Source organism: Vanessa cardui, chromosome 3 (genome assembly GCF_905220365.1).
Source record: "Vanessa cardui chromosome 3, ilVanCard2.1, whole genome shotgun sequence".
In the NCBI taxonomy this organism is placed as follows: domain Eukaryota; kingdom Metazoa; phylum Arthropoda; class Insecta; order Lepidoptera; family Nymphalidae; genus Vanessa; species Vanessa cardui.
In genome coordinates, this window is record NC_061125.1 from 2435373 (window position 1) to 2462338 (window position 26966).

Here is a 26966-nt window from a genome sequence, read left to right on the forward strand (position 1 = left end):
AATTATTATTGTACGATCATTGATACTGGCTGGAAATCCAAGTGCCTTCAGGCCAAGACGTAGTCTAGTCGCTGGAGGCTATGATATGACCAGTACTGGCAATTAATAAAATAGTTTATATTTTATTGACGTTTGGATAGAATGTGTCAATGTTTAAAAGTGGAATGGTATTACTATAGATAGTTTTAAAGAGGTGGTGTCGAATCTGAGTCGAGATGACTCAGTGGTTAGAACGTGCCCATCTTAACCGATGATTGCGGGTTCAAACCCAGGCAAGCACCGCTGATTCATGTGCTTAATTTGTCTTTATAATTCATCTCGTGCTCAGCGGTGAAGGAAAACATCGTTAGGACACCTGCATGTGACAAATTTCATAGAAATTCTGCCACATGTGCATTCCACCGACTCGCATTGGAACAGAGTGGTGGAATATGTCCCAAACCTTCTCCTCAAACGGAGAGGAGGCCTTTAGCCCAGCAGTGGGAATTTACAGGCTTTTGTTGTTGTTGTCGAATCTACTAGAATAGAGAACGTTATATTGTAATTATTGTGTCACTGCTCGATTACCAAAACATCTACCCGCATAATGTCTAATACATGAATTACATCAATTCGGTTCATCCGACATACCTACTCTTATGTATAATAGGATTAATTTAGCTTCTCTTAAAACTAAACCGAACGTGAGATTCGGATTTGTGTGGAGTACTTAGCTATTTTATTATCTGTGGTCATATACAAAATTACATTACTTTTTTAGTACTAGTAATCGCCCACGGTTTCGCTAGCGTTTTACGGCGTTTGGTTGTAATGTGTCAGGCAAAAAAGTACCTTAAGAGTTCAAGTTTGCTTTATAGCAAATATCGTCAACAACAACAACAACAGCCTGTAAATACCCACTGCTGGGCTAAAGGCATCCTCTCCCTTTGAGGAGAAGGTTTGTAACATATTCCACCACGCTGTTCCAATTCGGGTTGGTGGAATGCACATGTGGCAGAATTTCTATGAAATTTGTCGCATGCAGGTTTCCTCACGATATTTTCCTTCACCGCTGAGAACTCGATGAATTATAAAGACAAATTAAGCACATGAAACAGTGGTGTTTGCCTGGGTTTGAACCCGCAATCATCGGTTAAGATGCACGCGTTCTAACTACTATGCCATCTCGATTCAAATTTCGTCAAATTCGGTTCATTGGTTTGGTAGTGAAAAAGCGACAAATAGACAGACAGTGTTACTTTCACATTTATAATATTAGTTGTTACTATAAGTAGTTTCTTATATGAAAAAACTTCTGTACTCATTTCGTTTATTAAAATGTTGTTGAAGGATTTAAAAAAATATTTCCGTGCAATTCGAAATGTTCGGTGCCACAGACAAAAAAATTTGAATCATCATTTGAATTTCGAACACACGATACTGGCAATCGTGAATTAGCACGCTAAAAAAGTCCTGTAATAGAAGTACTTGTACTTAGTGACTATGTTTTTCTTGAAGTTCACTAACTGTACCTGTCCATCAGAAGTAACAGTATCTTAGATAACTATAAATTACGCAAGATGTTAGTTTCTTGCCCTGACTGAATAAAATGCTAATTATAGTGATAGAGTAGGTACAGACAGGAAAGATCAGTATAGTAAATTTCTGCAATTAATATGTAAGTAGTAAATAGGTTGCATATAATTTTAAAATTAGCATATTTTGATAACGCCCTCAGTGCCTTATTCAATGAAAAAGATTTTCTTCTATAAATATGGCGCTTTGTTTAAATTGGCTTTTGCATGTATGTACCTACTTCTGAATTGTTATTTTACAAAACTATATTAATAGTAAAAACTACCATCGATTCTAAGACTAGATTCTATAGAGAAGAACCGCTAGAATACTCAATAGTTCGTATTCAGATCTATTTCATTATAGAACTCCTAAAATCTGGCTGTGCGCATGGATAATAAAATATGGAAATTTTAAATATAACTTTTGGCTATGTTTTATCAGTGTGTTAATAAATCGTTATATTTACATATGCGTCTCGGTGATCTGTTATACAGGCATTCTTTAGCTTGAAAATGTTTCTATGGAAAAACATTCATGCATTTCCTAGCATTTGTAAGAAACTTCTTCGCCGACTTACGTTGCACAATTGGTTTTCTAGACAAACTAATTCATTTTCAAGCGATAATATGATAGCGTGTCCATCTTGAGTTGAATACTCAACATGGACAATTCTAATATTGTTATAAGATTTTTGGTAATCAGATAGGTTGCTGTAGAAAGAAATCTCGGGGATTCCAGTCAAGTCAAGTTTATAAACTTTATGTGGAATATACCGTGAGCTGATTGTGAAGTCACTCTTGTCTTGGTGCAACTCTGACGTAACGCTGGGAAAAATTCAAAAACACGTTACGTTCTATACTAGACTGCGTTTATCATTTGAGATAAGGGTATTAGCACTCGAGTTTCTTCTTGGAAAATCTATATTCTTCAAACATCGATAAATATCCTAATTATCGATGTTTTCAAACAGTATATTTCTTTTATTAACTCTTCTTGATTGCTTTTAGCAAGCTTGACTTCTGGATTTCAGTTACCCGGGCGATACCTTGTAATTTTGACTGTTTCATCTATTCCCAAGGTCGAAAAGGCTCTACTTGACCCATTGGTTATCATATTATTGGTGAGTCTATCTTATCTGGGTGGTATCTTATCGCATTTTGACATATTCAGTATTTGTCTTCGTCTTACGTTTTCGTTCATCAGGCATTGATGCCTCCAATAAGGCAATTGAGGTGATAGATGACTATTGGATCTCCATAGAGGCCGGCCTTATGTTGTTTAAGTCTAGATAATTATATTTAATATATATCTAAAGTTCGGTCGATGACTATATCTCTACCGAAATTGTATATCTACAGACATGCTGTCCGTGCCTTTGGTGTTTATTTTGCTATCTTTTATTTGTCCTATCTTTACTTTTTGGTGAATGCAATTTTTTATTGCCTGTCAGTAACTCATTTGAGGTTTAGTTGATATTATTTTATAAGCATAAGCAATATCATCAATATCTGGCTACAACTGTGACATTAAAAAAATGTGTATATATGTGCAGAGATAATAACAAAATCTGGGCTGAGCAGATAGTGTTGAATACGAAAACCGAAGCATCACGCAAGCAGTTATTTAAAAATGCATGTTTATTTGTTAGTCTCGTAAACGATCTGATACTGCTCATCAGACAGTGAATAATCTTTGCAATTGCGAGCACGCTGTTGTTTTCATTAGTACAACTGTTTTAAAATAGATGGCGCGAGGCATCTCAATACAAGAGTGTTACAGAAACGGCTAGTTTAAATTAAAAATTAATTATAATTGGTAGTGTAGTGGCCTGTAGTGGTGTATCACACCGTACATAAATTTATTCTTACTTTTTCTTAATAATTTTGTGAATATGCCGATGGTGTTTCGAAAACTATAAATAAATAAAATAATTGACGCAACTATAGATTTGTCATTTCTTTTTTATTTTTATTTATAAAGTAGACGGACCGGCAAAGGCCACCTAGTGCTAAGTGGTCACCACCATCCCATATTTCGCTAATACGCCACCAACCTTGGGAAATGAGATGTTACGTCCCTTATCCCTGTACTCATCCTTCAAACAGGAACACAATAATACCAAGTATTAAGTTGTTTGGCGGCAGAATATCTGATGATTGAGTGGTACCTACCCAGGATTTAAGTGACGGTGTGATTATTTGCAAGGTAAAATGAATACAATACATTTCTATCTAGATTCTTAAATACATTTTAATGACTTATATATTTTATTATTGCATTTAACTGACAATATTTTACTAAATGTTTTTTTTTAATGTTGAAAATGTAACTACTAAATTTTATGTCGGTTCTTCTCGGTAGAATATACTTTCCGAAGCGGTGATAGCTTTATTTAATGAAGTTGTTATGTTAATGACGATTCAAAAGCACTTGTAGGAGTCTACTTGAATAAAGTATATTTTGATTTGATTTGATTTACAACAACATTGATGACTTGTTACGACAGCCATTCCAACAACACCAGAGAGAGATCTGATGCAAAATCCGCTCTACTTTTCTTTGTAAAACACTTTCTACATTTATTTCTTTATTAGATTGTGATCCGAACCCAGTGTCCCTGGTAACTGAGGGAAATTTTTATTTTTTTTTCAATCGTGCGAGTGGTCGTTTTTGGAGGCCTCAAGGTATCTTCCGTCGTCCTAAATCTGGTCTTGGCATTATAGTAAATTTCAAGATTTCTCAGTCTATGTACAGTGATCATTAAACATAGCTTTATTTCCTTGTATATGTTTTCAGATAAATAACAGTTCTTTATTTTTAGGCTACTCTTCTCACTCTACTCTTCAATTGAATATTCAGACATTGTATAAATAGTATCTCAAAATATTTGTTCTCTTATGTCATTCCAAAATTTTAAATACTATAAATTTACGACTAGGAATATCTGTTTCATTAATTTGTCAAAAGATAAGCTTTTTAGACAAAACAATAAATAAATTGAACCGGTGAATTTGTAGAATTTAATACCAAGGTGATAAAAATGAATTGTGACACAAAAACGTTGATTATGCGTCTTTGAATACTTGCAAATAGCTGCTGACAACGATTATTTATTAGCATAACAATACGAGACAGTCATGACCATCTTGCAATTTACAATGCACACATGTTGCCCACGCGCATGACTACACCTTGCAATATACAACATTCGCGAAGGAATCATTTTCAACCGGTCACAGTTTCAAATGCAGCGTTTGAAACCCACAAGAGTCTAAGCGAACCTCATTATTATATTGAAATATAAAACTATTCTTAACTCGTTACTCTTCGTATATATCGCTATCTAGACAAAATGGTAACTAGTAGAAAATAACTACATCATATTTCATCGTAGTGGTAAAAAATATGGATAAAACCAAAAAATTGATTTACGTGTTTTTGCCATTTACCTCAGGTATATTATTCGCTGCAAAATTATTTATAATAAAACATTATTACAGTTAACCTTTCCGCTTAAATTTTACTTCAGAAGTTACAGTATCGTCGACATTCAAAACGCCATTATCGCAAATCCATAGTAACAACTCCAATCAAACTCTTGACCAATGATATCGCTGCAATTTGCTGCCAAATGTTCTATATTTAGCTTTTTCCTGTTAAGAATTGAATATAGTATTAGTGTATAGCAATGACATAAGTATTTGATGCCTATAATATAATATAAATCATTTAGAGAGGCGGAATAATATTTATATAATATTTTTTTTCCAATACCACTGATATTTCAAAATCTCCGTAAAAATTGTAGTTACTTAAATAAACAGACCCAGAGGTTAGAACAAGTGCATCTTAACCGATGATAGCGAGTTCAAATTCAGGCAAGAACCACTATATATATGTGCTTAATTTGTGTTTATAATTCATCTCGTGCTCGGCGGTGAAGGAAAACATCGTGAGGAAAGCTGCATGTGTCTAATTTCATCGAAATTCTGCCACGTGCATTCCACCAACGCAGCGTGGTGGAATATGTTCCAAACCCTCTCCTTAATGGAAGAGGAGGCCTCATCCCAGCAGTGGGAAATTTATAGGCTGTTATTTTTTTTACTTTTTTACTTTTAAATATCCCACAATTGGGCTAACGAAGGTGTGGGGTGTTGAATCTAATACGCTGTTCCAATGCGTTTCCTCACAATATTTAACTTTACCGAGCAGAAGATGAATCACCAATTAAGATGAACTTGTTACGCGCACCACTCGGCTTAAAAAAATTTAGTATTAAGTCGCTATTCCAAAACTGCACACTTTTGTTTTTTTAATGTCCAGGGCAAAAGTAATTACAAACTGACCATCGCACCACACATTGATGTCAAGAATTATGGTATTATTTTTATAACTACGGTCATCATCAAAGCGATGAAATATCATCATAATCAGTCTAGCATTGCGTGATGCTCGAACGAACAATATAATTTATACTTTAAGATAAAATAAATTGAGCGATACATACAAAAAATCCTATCTTGTATGGGATTTTTTGTAAGATCTTATATATTAATAGCGTAAGCCGAATTATGTCCCACTGATTAATTATAGGACGGTAGCTACACAAAAAATCGGTTATGGTTTCATTTTGAAGAGCTTCAACCGTAGATGTGCAAAAAATTAAAATTGATTCTTGATTTTAATTTATTAGTATATTGTTAAATATAAGAAATAATTTATTTTAGACAGCGGAATAAAGTTACTGGCTGCTTTTTTATTTTTATTTTTTTTTATATGGTATAGGTTGACGGACGAGCATATGGGCCACCTGAATGTAAGTGGTCATCATCGCCCATAGACAATGACGCTGTAAGAAATATTAACTATTCCTTAAATCGTCAATGCGCCACTAACCTTGGGAACTAAGATATTATGTCCCTTGTGCCTGCAGTTACACTGGCTTACTCACCCTTCAAACCGGAACACAACAATACTGAGTACCGTTATTTCGCGGTAGAATAACTGATGAGTGGGTGGTACCTACCCAGACGGGCATGCACAAAGCCCTACCACCAAGTAAACTGCATACAGAACTGTACTGCGTAAGAAAAAAAATGATAAAAGTAAACAAAATTAATGTAAATTGTTATCGGCAAACTCCAATTGAACTAATATATGAAATTTCATTTAAATAACGTTTCATAATTTTGGCGCCAAATGTGTCTTACAGTTAACGATGAAATCAAAAGAAAATCTTTGGAATAAACGGGAAGTTTTGCGGTAACGCTCTAGTATTGTATAATGTATATATTAAATCTAAGACTGTACAATAATTGTACTGTGTGAAAAATATTCATTATATTGTCGTTAACGTGGCATTCTCTGCATGTTTCATTATTATTTACATTTTTATAATTATAAAATATGTTAGATATTTAATTAGCTATTTCAAAACGGTAGTTTTACATTATTTTTTTTTTCATTTATGTTATGTTCATATTAAGCAATTCAGAAACTAAATAATTTATAATAGTAACTAAAATTTGAAATATAAAGTATATTTTATTTCATAAATAAAACTATTTTATGTTATTTAGTAGTATATTAATAAACATTGTAAAAATATACTGAAATCAAAATTTAAAACCAAAATTTTATATATCGACTAATAAAACGAGGCTATTCTTATGTACAATTCTGAAAAATAAAACATTTATTTAGTCGATTCAAATCAATTTAATTAAAAAAAAAATGGACACGACTCTGCTTAAAACGTATTTTGTGCACGAAATTAAAAAAGTCAAGCACTTTTTATATTATCACTTAATTTAATACTAAATAACATTTAATTCTTTTATTTAATGTACATTCGATATTTAAAAAGCTGTAAAACAATAAATGCGAAAGCAAAACAGTAAGAACTTTTTTTTTAAATGACAATTATATTTAATTGCGTAAAGGCAATATTCCCGTAGATTGTACTGTTAAAACAATGGTTGGTTTTCCTACTGAGTACTGACAGCCTTGGGTCTCTAAAAACTGGAGTAGGTAATAAACCTCAACAAACAAAGCTCTGAGTCGGCGGTGTCGTTAGCCACAAGCCAGTCATTGGCACTCCGCGTTCGCGATACGTGAAGCCTGAAAATTTGCACGGAGTATGTTAATTTTATTACGAACGTACCAAAAACGGGGCAGATAAAAAATACTTTTAGTTCTATTTTATTATTATCCTAAATAAGTGAACTGTTGTGAGTGAATTTTAAAAATGGAACAAAAAATCCGTGATGATCCATGGGGATTTGTGTACAAAAAGTTACAAGAAAAGGAAATAATTAGTCAACGCAAGTAAGAATACCGTTATCATTTATAATTAAACGTACGTCATTTTAATTTAAATATCGAACGATAATTGGTTGTAATATTATTGTTCCTTTATCTCGTGTGGCGCAATTCGTCATTTTTATTGGTCATATATGGCCTTAGCAATGATAAAGTTCCATAAATATTTAGTATCAATTCCGGTTTAAATACTTTCTTTAATGTATGAATAATTTACTAAGTAAAAAACTTACTAAAATCATCATGTTTTTTTACTTGTTTAAAACGTGTTCATCGAACCTTACGTGGCCAGTGCCCACACTTCAGAAACATTAGTCTTTTTTCATACTTAATTGTAACGTTTTAATTTTACCAGACATAATTCGAACAAATAAAAGGCATACATTGGCAAATATAAATTAGTCAGTGTTTTTAGAAGGTATCTGATTTTTTAAATTTAAAGTAAATTTTTTTTAATTCACTGAGTGGGCTGAATAAATTGAACACTGAGCATTTTTTGTGACAAATTTCAGTATTAAAAAAGAGTTTAGTTTTAAAAAGTGACAACACCTATGTTTACATTCTGATTAACAGATAATTGCAATCTTGTTTGTACTGCGTGTCGGAAACGGATTAACTTGTCTTGTGATGTATTGTTCATATTTTATTTTTAACTCTTGCCAGTCTTGTTATGTCCCACTGGTTCTAGTCTTATTTATGTCTTAATTTATAGGTATTTTTAAAGGGAATACGGCATTGACACTACTCATATAGCCTACTGTCAACATAAAGATATTTTAACGAAATAAAGTTACTGGCTGCTTACAGAACTGTACTGCGTAAGAAAAAAAAATGAAAAAAGTTAACAAAATTAACGTAAATTCTTATCGACAAACTCAAATTCTAGTTTCTAGTCTAGTAAGTAAGTTCTAGTCTAATTTATATCTAAATTTATGGGTATTATTTAAGGGCATCCAGCATAGACCCTAATTATACAGCTTACTGTCAATATATAGATATTTTCATATAAAAAAATCCATTAAGGTAATCCCATAGAAAATTAACACTTATCATAAATAAAATATACTTTATTCAAGTAGGCTTTTACGAGCACTTTTGAATCATCATTCAAAAACTATTTCAAATTAAGCTACCACCGTTTGAAAAGTAGATTCTAACGAGAAGAACCGGCAAGAGACTCGGTAATTACTCTTTTTCAACATTTAAAAATACAGTCATGTTAGTTAATTACAATTATTTGTTTTGCCTGGAAGTCAACAAATAATTAGTTAAATGTCTATAAGCATTATTATGATATCATTATTAGTATCATAAAATAAAAATAAATGATGTTATTAAGAATAAAATCAAGGTTATAACAAGTTAGTAATACTAATATAAAAGGAATCTAGTCCTTTTTTGTTTTCGCTACCCACACTAACAATAGGATTTTAGTTATCAAATTATAACCCGTATCAAGCACCTACGTGTAGTGTCAATGACACTCCTTATGCTTTCTGAACTTTTTCATGTGTCGGCGTATATATCTGACGGTCTAAATAGATCTTATAAAGATAAGCACTCGTTAGCATTGGGCTTTGTCCATTTATGCCTTTGACAATTTCAATTGATAAAAGCGTTCCTATTTGTTGTTTTCATTCATTCATTCTAGATTCAAATAATTTGTTAATTTTTGTGTTCACAATGTTAAAATTAAAGTTTACACTCTTATGGTACAATTTATTTGACCAATGATTGGGAAACATTCGGACATTCAACACATCAAATATTAATGCAGAAAACGTGAATAAGAGTCTGCAATGTTTCATCCCGTGACAATTTTTTTCAGTCTGTCGCTAATATTCAGTGAGTCTCCAAACTAAATTTGTATTCATCGTTTTGTAGTCAGATTTATACAACTTACTATTATACCTAAAAACCATCTACTTGTATTTACAATTATCGGCAAGGGAATTAGGAGAAACAAAAGCATGTCACAATCAGTACTGGTTCGCTCCTCATTATTACCCATCCGCAATTTCCTCCTTGTCTTTTAATTGGTAGAGGTATAATTGTTAGTCTAGGCTGATCTGGTTATAACGGTACCTTATAGTCATCAATTATTAAGATACAATTGTTAGACAAGAGTGTTCTCATTTAAATCATTCATCTTCAAATATAATTCTATGGCTGTATATTTTTAGACACGTTGCCAGAATAAAAAACGAGTAAAAAAGTAATGCGTATCAAACATGGCGTTCATTTCGATCTGTAACATCAAGGTCAACTTAGCTTGTGTTGTAACGTTTCCTATTAGTTAACTTCGTTTCATTTCAGGGTCAAGTTGTTTTTGATGATACATGTAAAATATGCATTCTTAAATCGAAAAATGAAAAAGTATTTTTTTTAGCTAAAATAATAATAATAAATATGTAGATCTACATATAAGTTTCGTAAAAGTTTAATTTATTTTATCGTTAAAATATTTAAAAAAAACTTATAATATATAACATTTATACAGATATATTTTTATATTTATACAGGTACTTCTAACATAAGGCCTCGAAATTTTTACACAGATGGACTGTTATCCATTAGGCCAGTCCAAAATGTAATTTTTAGCTATACAAATACGAATAAAATATCAATAGATACTTGTGTAATTCTTGGAATAAGAAAAATGTGTCACGCTAAAAACGCCGTCTTACTATAAGTATAGAGTTATTGTTTTGATAAAAAAGTAAAACTAATTACTCTGTATAACATTTTTTTATTACAGAGTCATCCAGTATTACTCATACAGAGCCTTGGCATACTCTTCAAAATCCAATGCTAAGAAATTATAAAGTAATCTAAGACAATGAGATTTATACATAGACAATTTTATTACTTTTTTTACTAATTTAGTATGACAATATTTTCTTTAGTTTCCACGATATTTAATAAATCATCAATAAAAAAAAACTATTTTAAACTACACTGTTTAATGTTTGACATATTTCAATAGCGGTAAATTATGATAGACCTTTATGATTACACAAGAATATACTTGAAAAGATCTCTTTACACTATAATTACAGATTTTTAGATATGCACACTCATTAGTCTAACTGCTAACATATTACCATCTACTGATGACATTATTATATATTGTAATACTTCTGCGGGTTTTCGACCCATTTAATGTATCCAATGTTTATAAAAAAAACATGGAAATACACCGAATAAGTAGTGTATTGTACAATACTTATTCCGTGTCCCTGCGTTGAAGTCGACAATTGCCTTAAATGGCCTCACTTTGGTCGATTTCTTTGCTCCATTCAGCCAACTTGATAAGTACATTAAAAAAAGCTATTGTTGAGAATGAATGAATATTGAGTTGAGGCAGTGTATTCACAATATGTTACATCTCACAGCACCATTGCTGCTTAATATTCGAAATTCAATGATTACAAGTGTGTGTTATCTTTCTCCTACAAGCCATTTGTCAAATATTATACCGCAAAACAGGCTAACTATGTTTATGTAACTATGTTTAAGCTACCCTTATGCGTAGCACGAAGGACATGAAATATTAGTAATTTAGTGTAAGCAATGGTCGATATATTCCGTGGCGGTGATGCCCACTTGACACCACCAAGTGGCCTTTAGTTTTATATTCCCTTAATATATTATTAGGTATTTTCAATGATGTTCTAGTAAACAGATATGTCATTAACGCGCAAAAAGTGAAGACTAGAAAACGTCCTAATTGGGACGTTTGCCTTTAGTCGTTTTACGTAGTAATACGTTATAATACATAATAATTACGTAGTAATACGTTTTGCGTAATTAAAACATCTAGTTATCTCTTTTACTTATTGTTTTTATTAAGCTATCCTTTTTATTTGTAACGAAATGTAAAATAAACGGTCCCCGGCGCGGCACACTTTTTTCTGTTGTTTAGTATAGGCATAACATATCTGTTTATCATATTTGAATATCATTGGGTATGTTGCATACATATTTAGTTACCACTTTAATATTTGTTTCTTAAAGTGGAATTGAAATATCTATCTCAATTCATTTGTTAATTAGCGTAGTGTTGTTTGTGTATTGAGACTAAAGTAATTTATTTAATTATAAGTAATAATAATTATAATCTGAACAAAAGATACGATAACAATCAAAATAATGCTTGGCGCGGCCTTGCCTGTTAAGTTGTCCTCATACCTTGCATTTAGTATCAGAAAAACGTAACAAAATAACTAATTACGTATTTTTTTTTATAATTTTTCACATAATTATTTATCACACTTCCATTAATTTGAAGCAGAAATACAAACATTTTAGGTACAAAATTAGCAGCAAATTTCGTTAGGAATAACGTTGAAAATGTATAAACTACATTGGTAATTAGGTAACCCTACTTCTAATTATATTTCTTATACATTTTATGTATCACTAAATAAATTATTAAAAAAATAATTAATAATCTCTGTACTTTATGCGAGTCAAAGTTTATCTTTATTTAGTTATGACAAAAGAATTTTAAAACAATGTAGTAATCAAAAACAATATGTCTCGGCCCAATGGAAAAAAAAGTAATAGCAAAGAAAATTATCTAGTCTGCCTGATGACAGATTGACGGTTTTAATTAATCGGGTAGATATACAAACGTGCAGTTCCTGCATATTTGTCTTGTGATAAGTTAAAAAGTTATTTCATTAGTCACGTATGTACGTAATTAGTCCTAATTTAGAAAAATATACCATGTAAATTTCATAATAAACTATATTTGCATACTGATTATGTGTTGTTAATAGTCCGTGCGTTAATGTAGATCATTTTGTTGCCGCATGGCGCACCGGCACTGAGCATTGGACGGTGACTGCGACTTCCTCGCTTTGGATTACGTCAGTTTTATTTTATACGCCTACTCGAATCAAACAAAACAAATAAGACGCGTGTTTATAATGATAAAGTTAAGAAGAAATCTCTCATATCATATGCAGAGACAATTAAATAGCACTAATTGTTTTTGGATTAGTCACATGCTTGTTATTTAGAAAGTAAATAGTTTCAAAGAGTCTGTGCTGTTGAACGGAGTGTTTTAAAGTTATTCCCTTTGCGTGATTATTCAATCTTATAACCTCAAGTTAACTGTATGCGTTTACGTCATTTTCTTTTGAGATTATTATGACTCGTTCGTTTTGGTGATTCAGATAGAGCGGAATATTGTTATGGTTGTATAAAGTTTCTATAAGGTCAGTCGTGCTTTAGTTTAGTGAATGAAACAGTATTTATTAAAAAGTTTAGTGTTAAATAAGCAAGATGGATGAAGAATCGATGTGGAAAGGTTTCTACGAAAAATTGCAACAACAAAAATCGGTAGAAGAAAAAGTGCATGATAGTCAGTACGTACCTACTTTTATTTTTATTCATAAAGTGTCTAATGAGGTCGAAAACCTTTATTCAAAACTCGCTATTGACTTTGATGGATGATATTTCTTTTATTCCGCACCACGCAGAACTATTTTCAATGTTTTCGTATCAGTATAATTATTTAATTTTTGGATTTTTATTATAAGTATTTGAAAAGAAAACTCTACCTAACTATAAAATAAATATTGATGCCCTTTTATAATTTAACAAAATAATGTTCATTAAGAAACAGCATTTCGTAGTTGCCTATCAGCGCTTAGTCTGTGCTATTGTTGAAGCTTGCTATGTGAAATAGTTCGTGAAAATTGTCATTGTGACTGTGATCATAATTATGTGAGTTTTCAATGAAAACTCTTCTTAAATTAAAATACCTAAAAATTAAAATAAGTGATAATTCAGATTGAACGTAATAATCTTTATAATTAATAGATCCGTATTTCTTCAAAGCGTAGCAATATACTAAAGATACGTACATAAAAGATAAACATATTTCTGTAAGTAGGTAATAGGGTATTTTCGTTAGTGAAAAATAAATGATTAAATTGGATAAAAATTACAAAAAGAAATATACACAGATATTTTGATTCATAAAAGCGCATTATTAATATTATATTATTATTTTTTTTGGGCTGTATATCATGTGACCAATAACGTCCATTATTAGTTGTCACGTTCATTAATTCACAAAAAAAACAGCGCATATTTATAGCTGTTAACGTTGAATCCGTACCGGTCGTACAATACACTGTTGACTATTGTGTTTAACAATCTGACGTCATTAAAATTAAATTTATAGCAAGAAAGCGTGTTTATTTTGCCGAAATATATTTTTGTGGCTTTCATCAGAAAAATCAACAGTTTGAAGTACTAACTGACTTAATTTTTAATTACGTTTCCACCACGCTATAAAATGCACGAAAAAAATTATATTACATGAGGCTTACTACCACTACCTTAGTTATATTTATTAATAGTTATACTATGAAAATGTAATAGTCAATACTTATTTTTAGACGAAGAATTAATATATAATAATTATTACTTTTAAATTAAAAAATGAATATAAATAAATATATATTTAATTCATATCTTTATATTTTCCTACATCTACAGCCAAATAATGTCTGCGTTTTATTACGTTGACTTGTCACGTTACTTTATAAAGCTTATCGAAACGTTGTTGGCGTTATCTGTGCTCCATATGTTATACTGAACGTATCGTTAAATTTGTTCTGTGTTATTATTTGTCAAAATTCTCCGGCTGTCAAATTGTAATAAAATCTTTATTGAGAATTTAGATTCTACTAATATCTACAGTAGTTCATGAGATGTAATTTTGAGTTGTGAGTCTTATCAAGTGACATTATTGATCGTGTTAAATAAACACTATATTGATAAGGACTAAGGAGACATTTTGCGGTGTTCTAGAGTTTATTGAATACAATTTAAAATGATTTCTTCTTGTGTTATTAGTGTATTGAATAAGCCGAGTTTATTTTTGAACGGAAGTCGTCACTTACATTTATTAAATAAAAATGCTTACATTAATGGACAATGGGTGAGTGCCGGCAGCAAGGCAGTATTTCCTGTAATTAATCCGGCGGATGACAAAGTTATTACCGAGGTTCCTGATATGGAAGCTGCTGACGCCAAAGCAGCCGTTGATGCTGCATCAAGCGCTTTTAATACTTGGAAAGATACAACCGCAAAAGAAAGATCTTATATATTAAGAAAATGGTTTGATATATGCGCTAAGAATACAGATCACCTTGCACAAATTATAACTGCTGAATCAGGAAAGCCATTAGCTGAGTCTAAAGGTGAAATTGCTTATGGTAATTCATTTTTAGAATGGTTCGCAGATACCGCCCGTCACATTAATGGAGAAGTAATTCCAAGTCCTTGGCCTAATAAGACAATAATGTTGACAAGGCAGCCACTAGGAGTAGTGTCTGTTATAACACCATGGAACTTTCCATTTGCGATGATCACTCGAAAGGTGGGTGCCTTAATGGCAGCAGGATGTACATGTGTTATTAAACCTGCTGAGGATACTCCCTTGACAGCTCTAGCTGCGGCTAAATTAGCCGAGGAAGCTGGAGTACCCAAAGGTGTTATCAATGTTGTTACATCAAGCAGAAAAAATGCTCCTGCTGTTGGAAAAGTTCTGTGCGAGGATCCTAACGTGGGATGTATATCTTTCACTGGTTCGACGCATGTTGGTAAAATTTTATATGGAATGGCATCTAAAGGAATCAAGAGAGTGAGCCTTGAGCTAGGTGGCAATGCCCCATTTATCGTTTTCCCAAGTGCTGACATTGAACATGCAGCAGACCATGCTATGCTCGCTAAATTTAGAAATAATGGACAAGCATGTGTCGGTGCCAATCGATTTTTAATACACAAAGATGTTTTTGATCGCTTCGTTCAGGCCTTTAAGAAAAGAATTGCCAAAGGTTGTATTATGGGTCCTGGTAATAAAGAAGGTGTGACTTGTGGACCGTTAATTAACACAAAACAAGCTAAAAAGGTAACAGGATTAGTTGATGATGCACTATCAAAAGGTGCTAAGGCCCTTATCGGAGGTAAACCTGCCGTTGAAATAGGAAGTAAGTTTTATGAGTCCACTATCCTCACTGATGTTAAACCAGAGATGAAAATATATGCAGAAGAAATATTTGGGCCGGTGGCAGTGTGCCATAAGTTTGAATCAGAGCAAGAGGTGGTCAAAATTGCCAATAGCACCAGAAGCGGTCTTGGGTCATATGTGTTCACAAAAGATCTCGGTCAAGCGTTCAGAATGTCTCGTCAGTTAGATTTCGGTATGGTCGCCATCAATGATGGAATATTGTCCGCCGCTGAGCCAGCTTTTGGAGGTATTAAGGAGTCGGGAATCGGCAGAGAGGGCAGCAAACATGGTGTTGAGGAGTACACGGATATAAAATACACTCTATTTTCAGCTTTGGACAAATAGAAGATGTCTTATCATCACTAAAGAAATTACATCACACTTTTTGCCTTTGAATTAGTTGCCCCAAAAAACTACTATTTTTTGCATAATTAGTTCCTACAGCCATCATTTTTTTAAGAATAAACGAATTTTTATTTATATTTAAAATTAAGTTCTATTATTATATAATGACAAAATTAAATTTATAAAATTTTAATTACATAAATATAAGACAATATCATTCCAGTCTTCCAGGAAATGTGATTTTAGAATAGTTTTATTAAGATCTGTTTTATAAGTATCATAGTACATAATGTGAAATAAATATATACTAGTCGTTATATAACTTGCATTTAAAGGGTTGAATCCCATATATTACAGTCATACCAAAAATATATCAGCTGTGTATCTAAAATGATTTGATATATATATTTGTTAATATTTAAGTCTCTCTGATATATAAAATGTCATAAGTAACATTATTTGTTCTGTAAAAATCAACTTTATGTACATCAAATGTATACAAATCCAATAAAATATATATGCGAAATTGTTTTTGATTATTAATCTCGTGTTTAAAGCAGTATCGATAAGATGTGTGCTTAGCTATTAAACATATCCACTTAATATAAAGACTTACGATTTATGATTCAACTGTTTGATCAAAGTTAATATTCACTAGCATAAGTCATGCATAGATTGAAATATTATAATGCAGTATTTAGTATTCTTATTGCATATTTTTTTAAATATAGCTATATATTAAAATATAATATCCAAACTAAATGAATTATTGCTTTGTTTGTTTACATTAATTTTTAAATTTTTCAACAAAGGTAGTAGTTGAAATTATTTAAATAAAGAATTTATCATATAATTTGTAAAGTTAATTCAGAGATTACACATGCTTTTTTTAGGAAGTTTTTTTTTTTCGATTTTGACGACGAAGTAAAGAACTCAGAAGGCGCTGTCATAAATACCTCCACGCATAGGTGTCTGTTGTATAGCAGACTGTAAATATAGATAATTAAATAGTTTTTTTTTTTAAACCAAGGCATGAGTCATTATAAATAATGATCACTTTTCGCCACTAACGGAAATAACTCTGTAGAAATCATTCTTTACTGGGCGACTTCAGTTTCAGATATTCCTCGTCGAATTAATAATTGTTCTGACATTAAATTAATACATAATATAAAATATTGTTGAGGTGCGATATAATAATTATGTACTCACATTGTATGTTAATGTCGTTCTAAATTTCGTTATAAAATCGTTTTTATTTTATTTATTTATACTAGAAGGAACAAACAATTTACAGCAAATTTTTGTCTTCATAAAGATAATAAATACTTACACAACCTAATAATTTATATTTTTTTTATTTTTTTTTTGGTATAAGTGATGTAAGTGAACCAAAAAAATTAAAAAAAAAGATATATTTTCGGTCTTAATATGTCAGAGTTCTTCAATAAAATTTTCCTTTGTTTTCAGAATACAAGAAGTGGACGATAGTTTCTTCGAAAAATTTGGTTCGATCCTGAAACAAGCGACGCAAAAAGCAGCACTCGAAGAATCAACACCTTTAGCTCCATTGAAAGAAGTGGAGGAGCAAGACGGAGAGAAAGTCGTCACTGAAGTGTCTGAAAGCCGAAGTGTGACGCGTGACTCCGACAGTGGCAATGAAACTTTACTCGACACGGACTCGGAGCCTGAAGACCCGGAGAAAGTAGACTTTTACGTTGAAGCTGTCGGCTGGAATGTAAGTACGATTACATTTATTAGGTACTAGTAGTCGCCCGCAGCTTCGCACGCATTTCAAGGCGTTGGTTGTCAGGTGTCAACCAAGAAAAGCCTATCTATGTGCTTTCTTAGAGTTCAAGTTTGCTTCTTATGAAATTTCATCAAATTCTGTGCAGCGGTTTATTCGTGAAAGAGCCACAGACAGACAGAGTTACTTTCACATGTATAATATTAATATAGATCTTATATGTAATGTAGACTTGAAAGTTCTCACTGACTAACGTTCGACCTTGGCCTTATTCCTTGAGTTGTAGTTATAAAAAAAAACTTTATTAATATATTATATATACATAGACAAGAAAATTAATGTAAAGGGTTATCAAGGGCGATTATTACACTTTTTCGTCTGAAAGTGGATTAAGTCGGATTTAACTAAACTTCCGGTGAATTGCTCACCGGAAGTTTACATTTAGGACTGTTAGTTTTTAACTAGTGCTAGCTAATAGAAAAACTAATTTAATTTTCTTGTTTGAAAATGTTTTTAGATAAAGAGCAGAGAAAAATTTACTGATCTGGTTTTCCTTTGCCTATTAATAGATATAAATATTTATGTATGTTAAGCTGAAGCAAATAATTAAATTAATTCGTACTTTCAAGGTGGATATCTAAACATAGTTCAAATAACTCGGCGTGTTTGAAACAGTGTTTCTTTAATAGAGTATCAAGAGCGTGTTGCGATCTTATTTTGTTTATTTCTCGCTGAGCGGATGTCGGTCAATATTTTTCATCGTTTTACTTTCATCTGAACTAGACATTGGATTATAATTAGGAGTTATGTCGTGGTTCAAATTATAAGGCATCTCGCCATAAGTATGTTACGTGGAATATTGGCATGTATCCAGACATATTATCATTATATTGAACTTAACTATGTACTTTTGAAATCGTTTTAGTATTTATTTATGACGCACTGTGGTTTTACACGTTTGGATTGGGTACTAGTAATCGCTCGCGGCATTGCTCGCATTTTAAGGTGATGGTTGTCATGTGTTAGCCAAAAATATTTTCTAGGGCCACTCATCAGTTATTCTACCGCCAAATAACAGTAATCAGTATTGCTGTGTTCCGGTTTGAAGGGTGAGTGAGCCAGTGTAACTACAGGCACAAGGGACATAACATCTTAGTTCCCAAGGTTGGTGGCACATTGAAGATGTAAGGAATAGTTAATATTTCTTAAAGCGTCATAGTCTATGAGTAATGGCGTCCACTTACCATCAGGTGGCCCATATGCTCGTCCGCCAAGCTATACCATAAAAAAACCTATGTCTTTACTTAGAGTTCAAGTTTGCTTCATACCAAATATCATCAAATTCGGTTCAGCATTTTGCTCGTGAAAGAGCGACATACAGAGTTATTTTCATATTTATAATATAATATAGATTATTTTTCGTTGAATTGGTTTTACAAATTAGAATCATTTATAAACAAAATATAGCATAGTATTACTTGCTCAGCAAATAAATAAAGAATAAATTAATAAATATTTAAATGCGTACATATCCTATAAAGGATTATAAAGCATTTTTTAGTAGGGTTTATAAAGCATTTTTTAGTAACTCTAAAATTACTAAGTACCAAAATTTTGTATGCAGCGTTGTGTAGATTGTATACATATGCGCGAAGACGCCCATTGCCCATTTAAAAATATACCCGTGGCCATGATAGGTGTTCCATATACTGACAGTGTGAGCACAGACGCACAATGCCCCATTCGTGGCATACTGCCAATTCTTTCATCCATGGTTTATTTTGTCAACTTTAACGCCAAGGTTACTTTCAATGAACCGCCTTTGAAGAATGCATTTGTATATATTCATTGATAAAATGTTTTTTAAAATAAAACACTTTAGATAGAAATAGTTTGCTTAAAATTCTACGCTTTTGTAGTTATTGCGTAGAATTGAAAGTCAAACTCGACGATTTAACTGTCTTATGTCATAAAGTACTATGTCACAATTCTCGTCATACGTTAGCATACTAAAAGCCGAGATGACCCAGTGGTTAGAACGAGTGCATCTTAACCTATGATTGCGGGTTCAAACCCAGGCAAGCACCGCTGAATATATTCATGTGCTTAATTTGTATTTAAAATTCATCTCGTGCTCGTGCGGTGAAGGAAAACATCGTGAGGAAACCTGCATGTGTCTAATTTTGTAGAAATTCTGCCTCATGTGCATTCCACCGACCCGCATTGGAACCGCTTGGTGGAATATGTTCCAATACTTCCCTACCCTCAAAGCGAGAGGAGGCCTTAGCCCAGCAGTGGGAAATTTACAGGCTGTTGTTGTTAATAGAAGACACAATCAACAGAGTAGCATATCACCATAACGTGTGTTAGTATTATTTATGACATGTTTAATATTTTGCACACCGATAAATCGGTAGAATATGAGAATTTATATTAATGAACACCTGTATTGTGTACCATATTCTTGCAAATAAAATAAATGAATGAACGTACAGCGTACGTTATGGTGATTCAAAATTTTATAACGTAATTGACTATTGATCATAGTCTGCTGATAAGCCTTAAATAGTAAAGTACTTGATTGGTGTCTGATTATATAAACTTATATCACAAAATGGAAAACTAAATAAACACATTTTTTAAAGAACATTTTTAGCTATTTATTTACTATTTTCTTTCTTGGAGTTCCAGTTTGCTTTATACCAAATTTCATCAAACCCGGATTTGAACCCGAAATAATCGGCTATGTTCACGTATTCTAATCACTGGTCCATCTCGGTATCATATACATAATATTGTGTAACAATAAGATAAACATAGTTTACGTTTCGTTTTGATTAAATTATTAAAAGTGAAACATGCATTGTGTTCTATTCTTGTCTAGGATGTAATATTTGCATCTGTTGAGATAAGCGTTCAGTGTGTTGTGAATATGATATTATACATTCAATTTGATCTGGAAATGTCTAGATAATAAGCAGTCTGGATTTTATCATCTTAAATTCTCTGAAGATGCTGTACAATTTCAAAAGCCACATCTTGTAATAGTTTTGTATCATTTTGTAATACACACAACACACAACTATTAATTCGAAATCTACCCTATTTGCTAATGGACTTTCTTTAAATATTTTGTTTTGCTCTTTTTGGTAGGGGTTAAAAGTCTCGAAACATACTTATTATACTATCGTAAAATTGATTTTGATCTCATTTATACCATTGATCGCTCACTCCACTAATATTAAGAACTAGCTGAGATAGCAACTATTACCGTTTCAAATTAATAAATATTAACCTATGAGTTAAAAAACCTCCTTTCCGGGGACTCAAACTATCTCAATACGAAACTTCATGTAAATGGATTCAGCGGTTTAAGCGTTAAGACAGCTATTAGTATAGATTCTCTGAAATGTTTTAAGTTCAAAAAGTATTTAACGTTTTGCGAGGTGATTCTTCGCTCTATCGTTATTCGCTCTGCAAATCTTAGCGATGAGGTATTTGCTTTAAATATTTTTTGAATGACTGCTTTAAAATAAAATTTCTAAATAGTTAGATTTCATTTTTCTAAGTAGATTACAAAACTTGATATATTTGCCGGTCAGACGTCAAGAAAATTTAATAACACAGTTTTAAAAATAAAATCATAATTGATAAAAAGAGGTTTTATGTACAATTAGTGTATATACGTGTGAATTTCTGAAAAGCTTTGTTCTTTATAATCAAAGTTTTCTAAAAATTTCGTTGCCATGGAAACCGAAAATCTGTTAATAACCACTCTGGTTAACATAACACAGTAATTTCCGTTGGTAAATGTAAACTGCACGGTTTATATAACAAATAAATCGTTCGACGGGAGATTTCAGCTCTTTGAAACAACGAAACTTTGGTTCCATGTTAATTATACATTTCATATACTCGTTAATTATATGTTTAATTAGTTTATACAAATATGATTTTTAACGTTAAATTGAGTAAACATTTTGATTTTCAAGTTAAGTAAAATTTGAATCTAAACGGATAACTTATTGATCAATCAAGAATCAAAATCAAAATTTTTGGGACTAATGTCTCAAAAACTAATCTCAATCAATTACGTTTTTTATGTCAGTGTATTAATTTAGAACGGGAATTTAGCCTGTATATGTATATTATTTACTTAAAACCTTTTTTGAGGTATAACAATGTAACGTGTACCTTTTTATCAAAACATAACATTACATTAAAATATTAACAACAATAAACTATAGTTCCCTTCAGTTCTTAGAAAGTATAGACTTATTAAGTATGAATATTTTTATTTTCTATTAACCAGACCAGTCTAGTAAATATTGTCTTATTTCCTCGTGGGGAAAACCTATGTTACTGTCAGTAGAGTAAATGAATTGCTAAATGCTTCCATTATACCCACTTATATGGAGGAAACACGTTCGGAAGAACGTGAGTTTTTAAACATCCAGAGATATAACGAGGCAAAGGAATTATTTTACACTTCCAATTGAACCATTTTTTTATTTTTATCAAAATTGAAAATCATAAAATGAAGAGTTATTTTCCAAGTATTTTACTATTTTAAAAGTCTTTTAAATGTATACTTGGTCACGGATGAAAAATTTGAAACCACAACCGTTCTTGTTAACTTTTAATATGCTCTGTAAATATAAAAACAGTTTTATGATTGAAAATTTCAAGTGCGCTCGTAATTTTTATTGCCAGAATCATAATAAACCTTTGCCTAATGTACTGCTTTATAGATTTTGTAATGGATCAAAAGCATAAATCTAATCCTCCATTAGCAAAGTGATAATGTTGCGAAGTAATAAGACGTTTATACAGCCGGATGTTGCTAGCTGCTCAATAGACAGACGATTAAGATAACCAAACCTTTTATATTCTTCTAATAATTACAAGTATGTAATAAAAAATCACAAGCGTTATATATGGGATCAAAAATCAAATTAAAAATGAAATCGATGACAAAGTTCAATGACATTCGGAAATAATTTGAGTATTATATTGAGATGATATAAAAATAAAATGTCTACAATTTTTGTTATTTAGTTAAGTTCACATTCGTCTCCGATGGTAGCGCTTTGCGAAAATAGAATCTGGCGGCAGATCGGCTCGATTCCTGAGTCCCGGCCGGACTTGAGTGTAGCTAAGGCGATCGGACTCATCTCGGACGTTTTAGTAGATTTAAAATATCAGTGAAACCGTAACATGTGTTAGCGTTATGTTATGTTAGAGTGAGTGGATAGTAAGTGAACATGAATGGAATGGGTACGTTGCGGACTAAGTTCAGAGGCGTGAAAAAGGAACTGCTTGACCGTCAAACGAGCATGCTTATACAATCAATGACAGTACGTTTAAAACATTCGTTTGTTTAAAATTAAAATTGGAAAATTGCTGCGTTCGAATTTTGAATTCTGTATCTTTTTTTTTATTTTAAATTCATACAATGTAAGATTTTAGAGTGATTTTGGATTAATGAAAAATATTTTTCGTTTTTGTTACTTTAAAGAAATAAAAGTCAATTGACAAATGGTATTAGTCACAATTTTTTTGTCTTTGAGAGTTTGAAAGACATGCAAATGACTTCAGAGTTAAAAATAAAAACAGTTTGAATTTTAGGTAGGTGTTCACTATATATCAATTGAGTCGAAATTTATGTATTTTGATTTTTTCTTCGTAAAAATCTAGACGAAACTATCTCAATCAGGTAGAAATATTTGCTAGTCGAACAGAGAATTTTCGTCCTAATAATTCTTTCACAAAATTTACTTTGGCCTTAGACTTTAAACCAGAAAAAAATAACACATTTCAACCTTCACATTACTTCTGCATATTCAATTAAAAATAAAAATAAAAACAGCTTGTAATAAACTGTTGATGCGGTAAATCGAAAACACGACTGAGCTTTTTCAATCAAGATCAATATATTTCCCACGACGGCGCAGTAACCCCACCGTTATGTAAATACAGGATAAACAATGTAGTGGTATCAGCCGACGTGACATTTGAACTTGGTCGGTTTACTTTGATTCGCGTGTGTCTTGGTAACGAGCAATGACATACAACGCTCGCATTCAGTGCGTTCAACGAATATAGTGCGAAACGGGACTTTGTAAAAGGATAAATTGACCACAGTTCCTTATTAGTTCATGAAATTACGATATTACTACGACTCATCCGTATGTTTACTGTAAAACTGATATATGTTATGTTATTTAAACGAAATTCTGGTCCTCAATATATGTAAATGCTTTGATTTTTAAAAAACGAACATTACATCAAACAAAAACAATAAAATCTGAGGAAAGTGGTTTATTTTTGATATTTAAGACTTGGGTATTGTTTTTCATTCTATGAAATGAAATGATTTTTTTTTATGTAACTTTTTTTTTTGAAGAAAATAGTTCGTATAGCGGTTCTACGAATAGAGCGCTGTCGAAAATCGATGCATTGTTTTATTTAAAAAATTGGGTCAGGCGGTTTTATTTCTAACGAATCTGTTTGATAGCTTCGATGCATATTTCGTTCCTTAAAATGAAAGCAAAGATAAATCGCTGAAATAGAGCACATTCTTTAAAAAAGTCAAAATATTGTCACTTTAGTATTGCTTTTTATTTTCAGGTTGATGAATTATATTTGGAGGTCCTGTATGAGATTTTACACAATGTCGGCGGATGTGACATAGGCTGTGAAGTGGGTCAGCAAGCAATGCTGACCTATGTACAAGAAGCATTCAAAATATCAAACGATAAACACACAGAACTCCTGACACAAGCTGAAGCAAAAGAACCGCCGGAATTAATGTTAAACGTGGAAGTGATAGAAGGGAAAGATCTCGTTTCGAAGGATCCAAGTGGTCTTAGTGATCCCTTCGTTACGATATATCTCATGTCCAACACTTCTCACAGATATAATACCTCTGTCAAATCGGGCACCCTTAGTCCAGTTTGGGAGGAACATTTTTCATTGTAAGTATCTTATAGGGCTTAAGTATAATTTCAACGATACCTTGTTAGTTTGTTGTATATAATTATTCTATTCATTCCTGAAGTTGCCTCTCCATGTTAAACTATTGGGTGTGCATTAATAATTATCACTGAATTTGTATTTTTTTGCCGTTTTATTCTTAGTGCCTTCGCGTGTGAATACATCTATATTCGTATGCTTATTCAAGTAAAGTGAAGTAACAGCCTGTAAATTTCGCACTGCTGAGATAAGGCCTCCTCTTCCATTTAGGAGAGGGTTTGGAACATATTCCATCACGCTGTTCCAATACGAGTTGGTGGAATGCACATGTGGCAGAATTTCGATGAAATTAGACACAATGCAGGTTTCCTCACGATGTTTTCCTTCACCGCTGAGCACGAGATGGATTATAAACACAAATTAAGCACATGAATGAGCGGTGCTTGCCTGGGTTTGAACCCGCAATCATCGGTTAAGATGCACGCGTTCTAACCACTGGGTCATCTCTGCTTCATGCTTATTCAAATCCAAATGAAATCAAATGTTAAATAATTTGGTTTGTTTCAGACCTATTCCAGGTAACCTTCAGGAAGATTCACTATGCTTGGAAGTTTGGTAAGTGTTCTGATAGCTTCTTTTACTTTACAATTTTCTATTGAATTTGTAGACTCATGGATTGTTTTAGGGATTTCGACCCTGCTGAAACAGTTAAGGAAAAAATGACCAAGATATTTGAAGTGAAAGGCGTCAAAGGTCTTCGGAAACTTATGAAAGAGATAGCTATCACAGCATCTACTGGAAAACATGACAACGAATTGATTGGGACGGCCAATATACCTCTCAAAGTAAGTTGTGTTATGTGTTTATTATATAAAGTAAAGTGATAGCCTGTTAATTTCCCGCTGCTCTGCTAATGGCCTCCTCTCCCATTAAGGAGAGGGTTTGGAACATATACCACCACGCTGTTCCAATGCGGGTTGGTGGAATGCACATGTGGCAGAATTTCAATGAAATTAGACACATGCAGGTTACCTCACGATGTTTTCCTTCAGAGCCGAGCACGAGATGAATTATAAACACAAATTAAGCACATATATATAGTGGTGCTTGCCTGGGTTCGAACCCGAAATCATCGGTTCAGATGCACTAACCACTGGGCCATCTCGGCTCATTATATAAAGTAATATTAACGAATTAGCATAGATTGTCTATCCCCTCCCTCCCTTAATTTACCGTTACATTGGTTCCATTGTTATATCTTAAAACTTTGCAATTATACTATATGTCAAATCTCTTTATAACCTTATCTAAGTAAGAATATTTTCCACAAACATTACAGTCCCCTTCATGCTTTTCATGGATTTCAAAATGTCTTTATAAAATTATATTTCTATATAGAAATTGTACCAGTACCAAGTATTATTTGTATACGTCTTATGGATAAAACGACCTCTTCTTTCATCCTGGTAACTACTACAAGTGCTGTCTCTGTCTTACATATTGGTCTCTCCAGGGTTGACGTCATAAGGATAGTGTTTGAAACTGATACACACACTATTGCAAAAGTAACGTAATATCGCAAATTAATATCGGTGACGGGCGTAAAAAAAATTAATAAGATTTTGCGTACAAGTCACTCACACACTCAATCAAGGGTTTTTCCCTGTTTGAAAACTAATATTATTCTGTAAAACAAAAATGTCCTCGAACTTAATTAAACACGCTGGGAATTACTTTTGAATTGAATACATAAGCTTTGAATTGGGAAAACCTACTTCGTAATCAAGATTGCAAAATCATATTTATATAGTACAGTCAGAGTAAGAAAACCTTCGTCAGTTTTCAAATACATGCCTTTATCAAGTCTTAGTATCTTTTGAATCTAAACATCAAATCATTGCGACGGAATATGTCATTCTCGATCGGTAAAGCAGATTATCGCTCATACTGAGCACGCGAAATTAGATCTTAAGGTGACGAACCTTTTCT

At 32.2% G+C, this 26966-nt stretch overlaps 2 protein-coding genes across 8 annotated transcripts in view; both read left to right on the plus strand.

Moving 5' to 3' along the window:
* The window catches only part of LOC124543814 (protein unc-13 homolog 4B), a 51604-nt gene that overhangs the window by 12989 nt on the left and 11649 nt on the right, over window positions 1-26966 (plus strand). For 4 of the 7 annotated variants that reach the window (XM_047122118.1, XM_047122117.1, XM_047122119.1 and 1 more), the window contains exons 3-6: window positions 17726-17993; window positions 24633-24979; window positions 25545-25592; window positions 25663-25822. In XM_047122118.1, the coding sequence (XP_046978074.1) occupies window positions 17726-17993; window positions 24633-24979; window positions 25545-25592; window positions 25663-25822 (823 nt within the window). Of the gene's footprint in view, window positions 1-7613; window positions 7885-12712; window positions 13254-17725; window positions 17994-23155; window positions 23360-24632; window positions 24980-25544; window positions 25593-25662; window positions 25823-26966 lie in introns of those variants that run through there. The other 3 variants (XM_047122123.1, XM_047122122.1, XM_047122124.1) reach the window with 3 other exon arrangements.
* On the plus strand, window positions 14473-16796 carry LOC124543815 (succinate semialdehyde dehydrogenase). Its single transcript, XM_047122125.1, has one exon. It carries the CDS (start codon window positions 14732-14734, stop codon window positions 16253-16255), a length of 1524 nt encoding a protein of 507 aa, XP_046978081.1. The 5' UTR covers window positions 14473-14731; the 3' UTR covers window positions 16256-16796.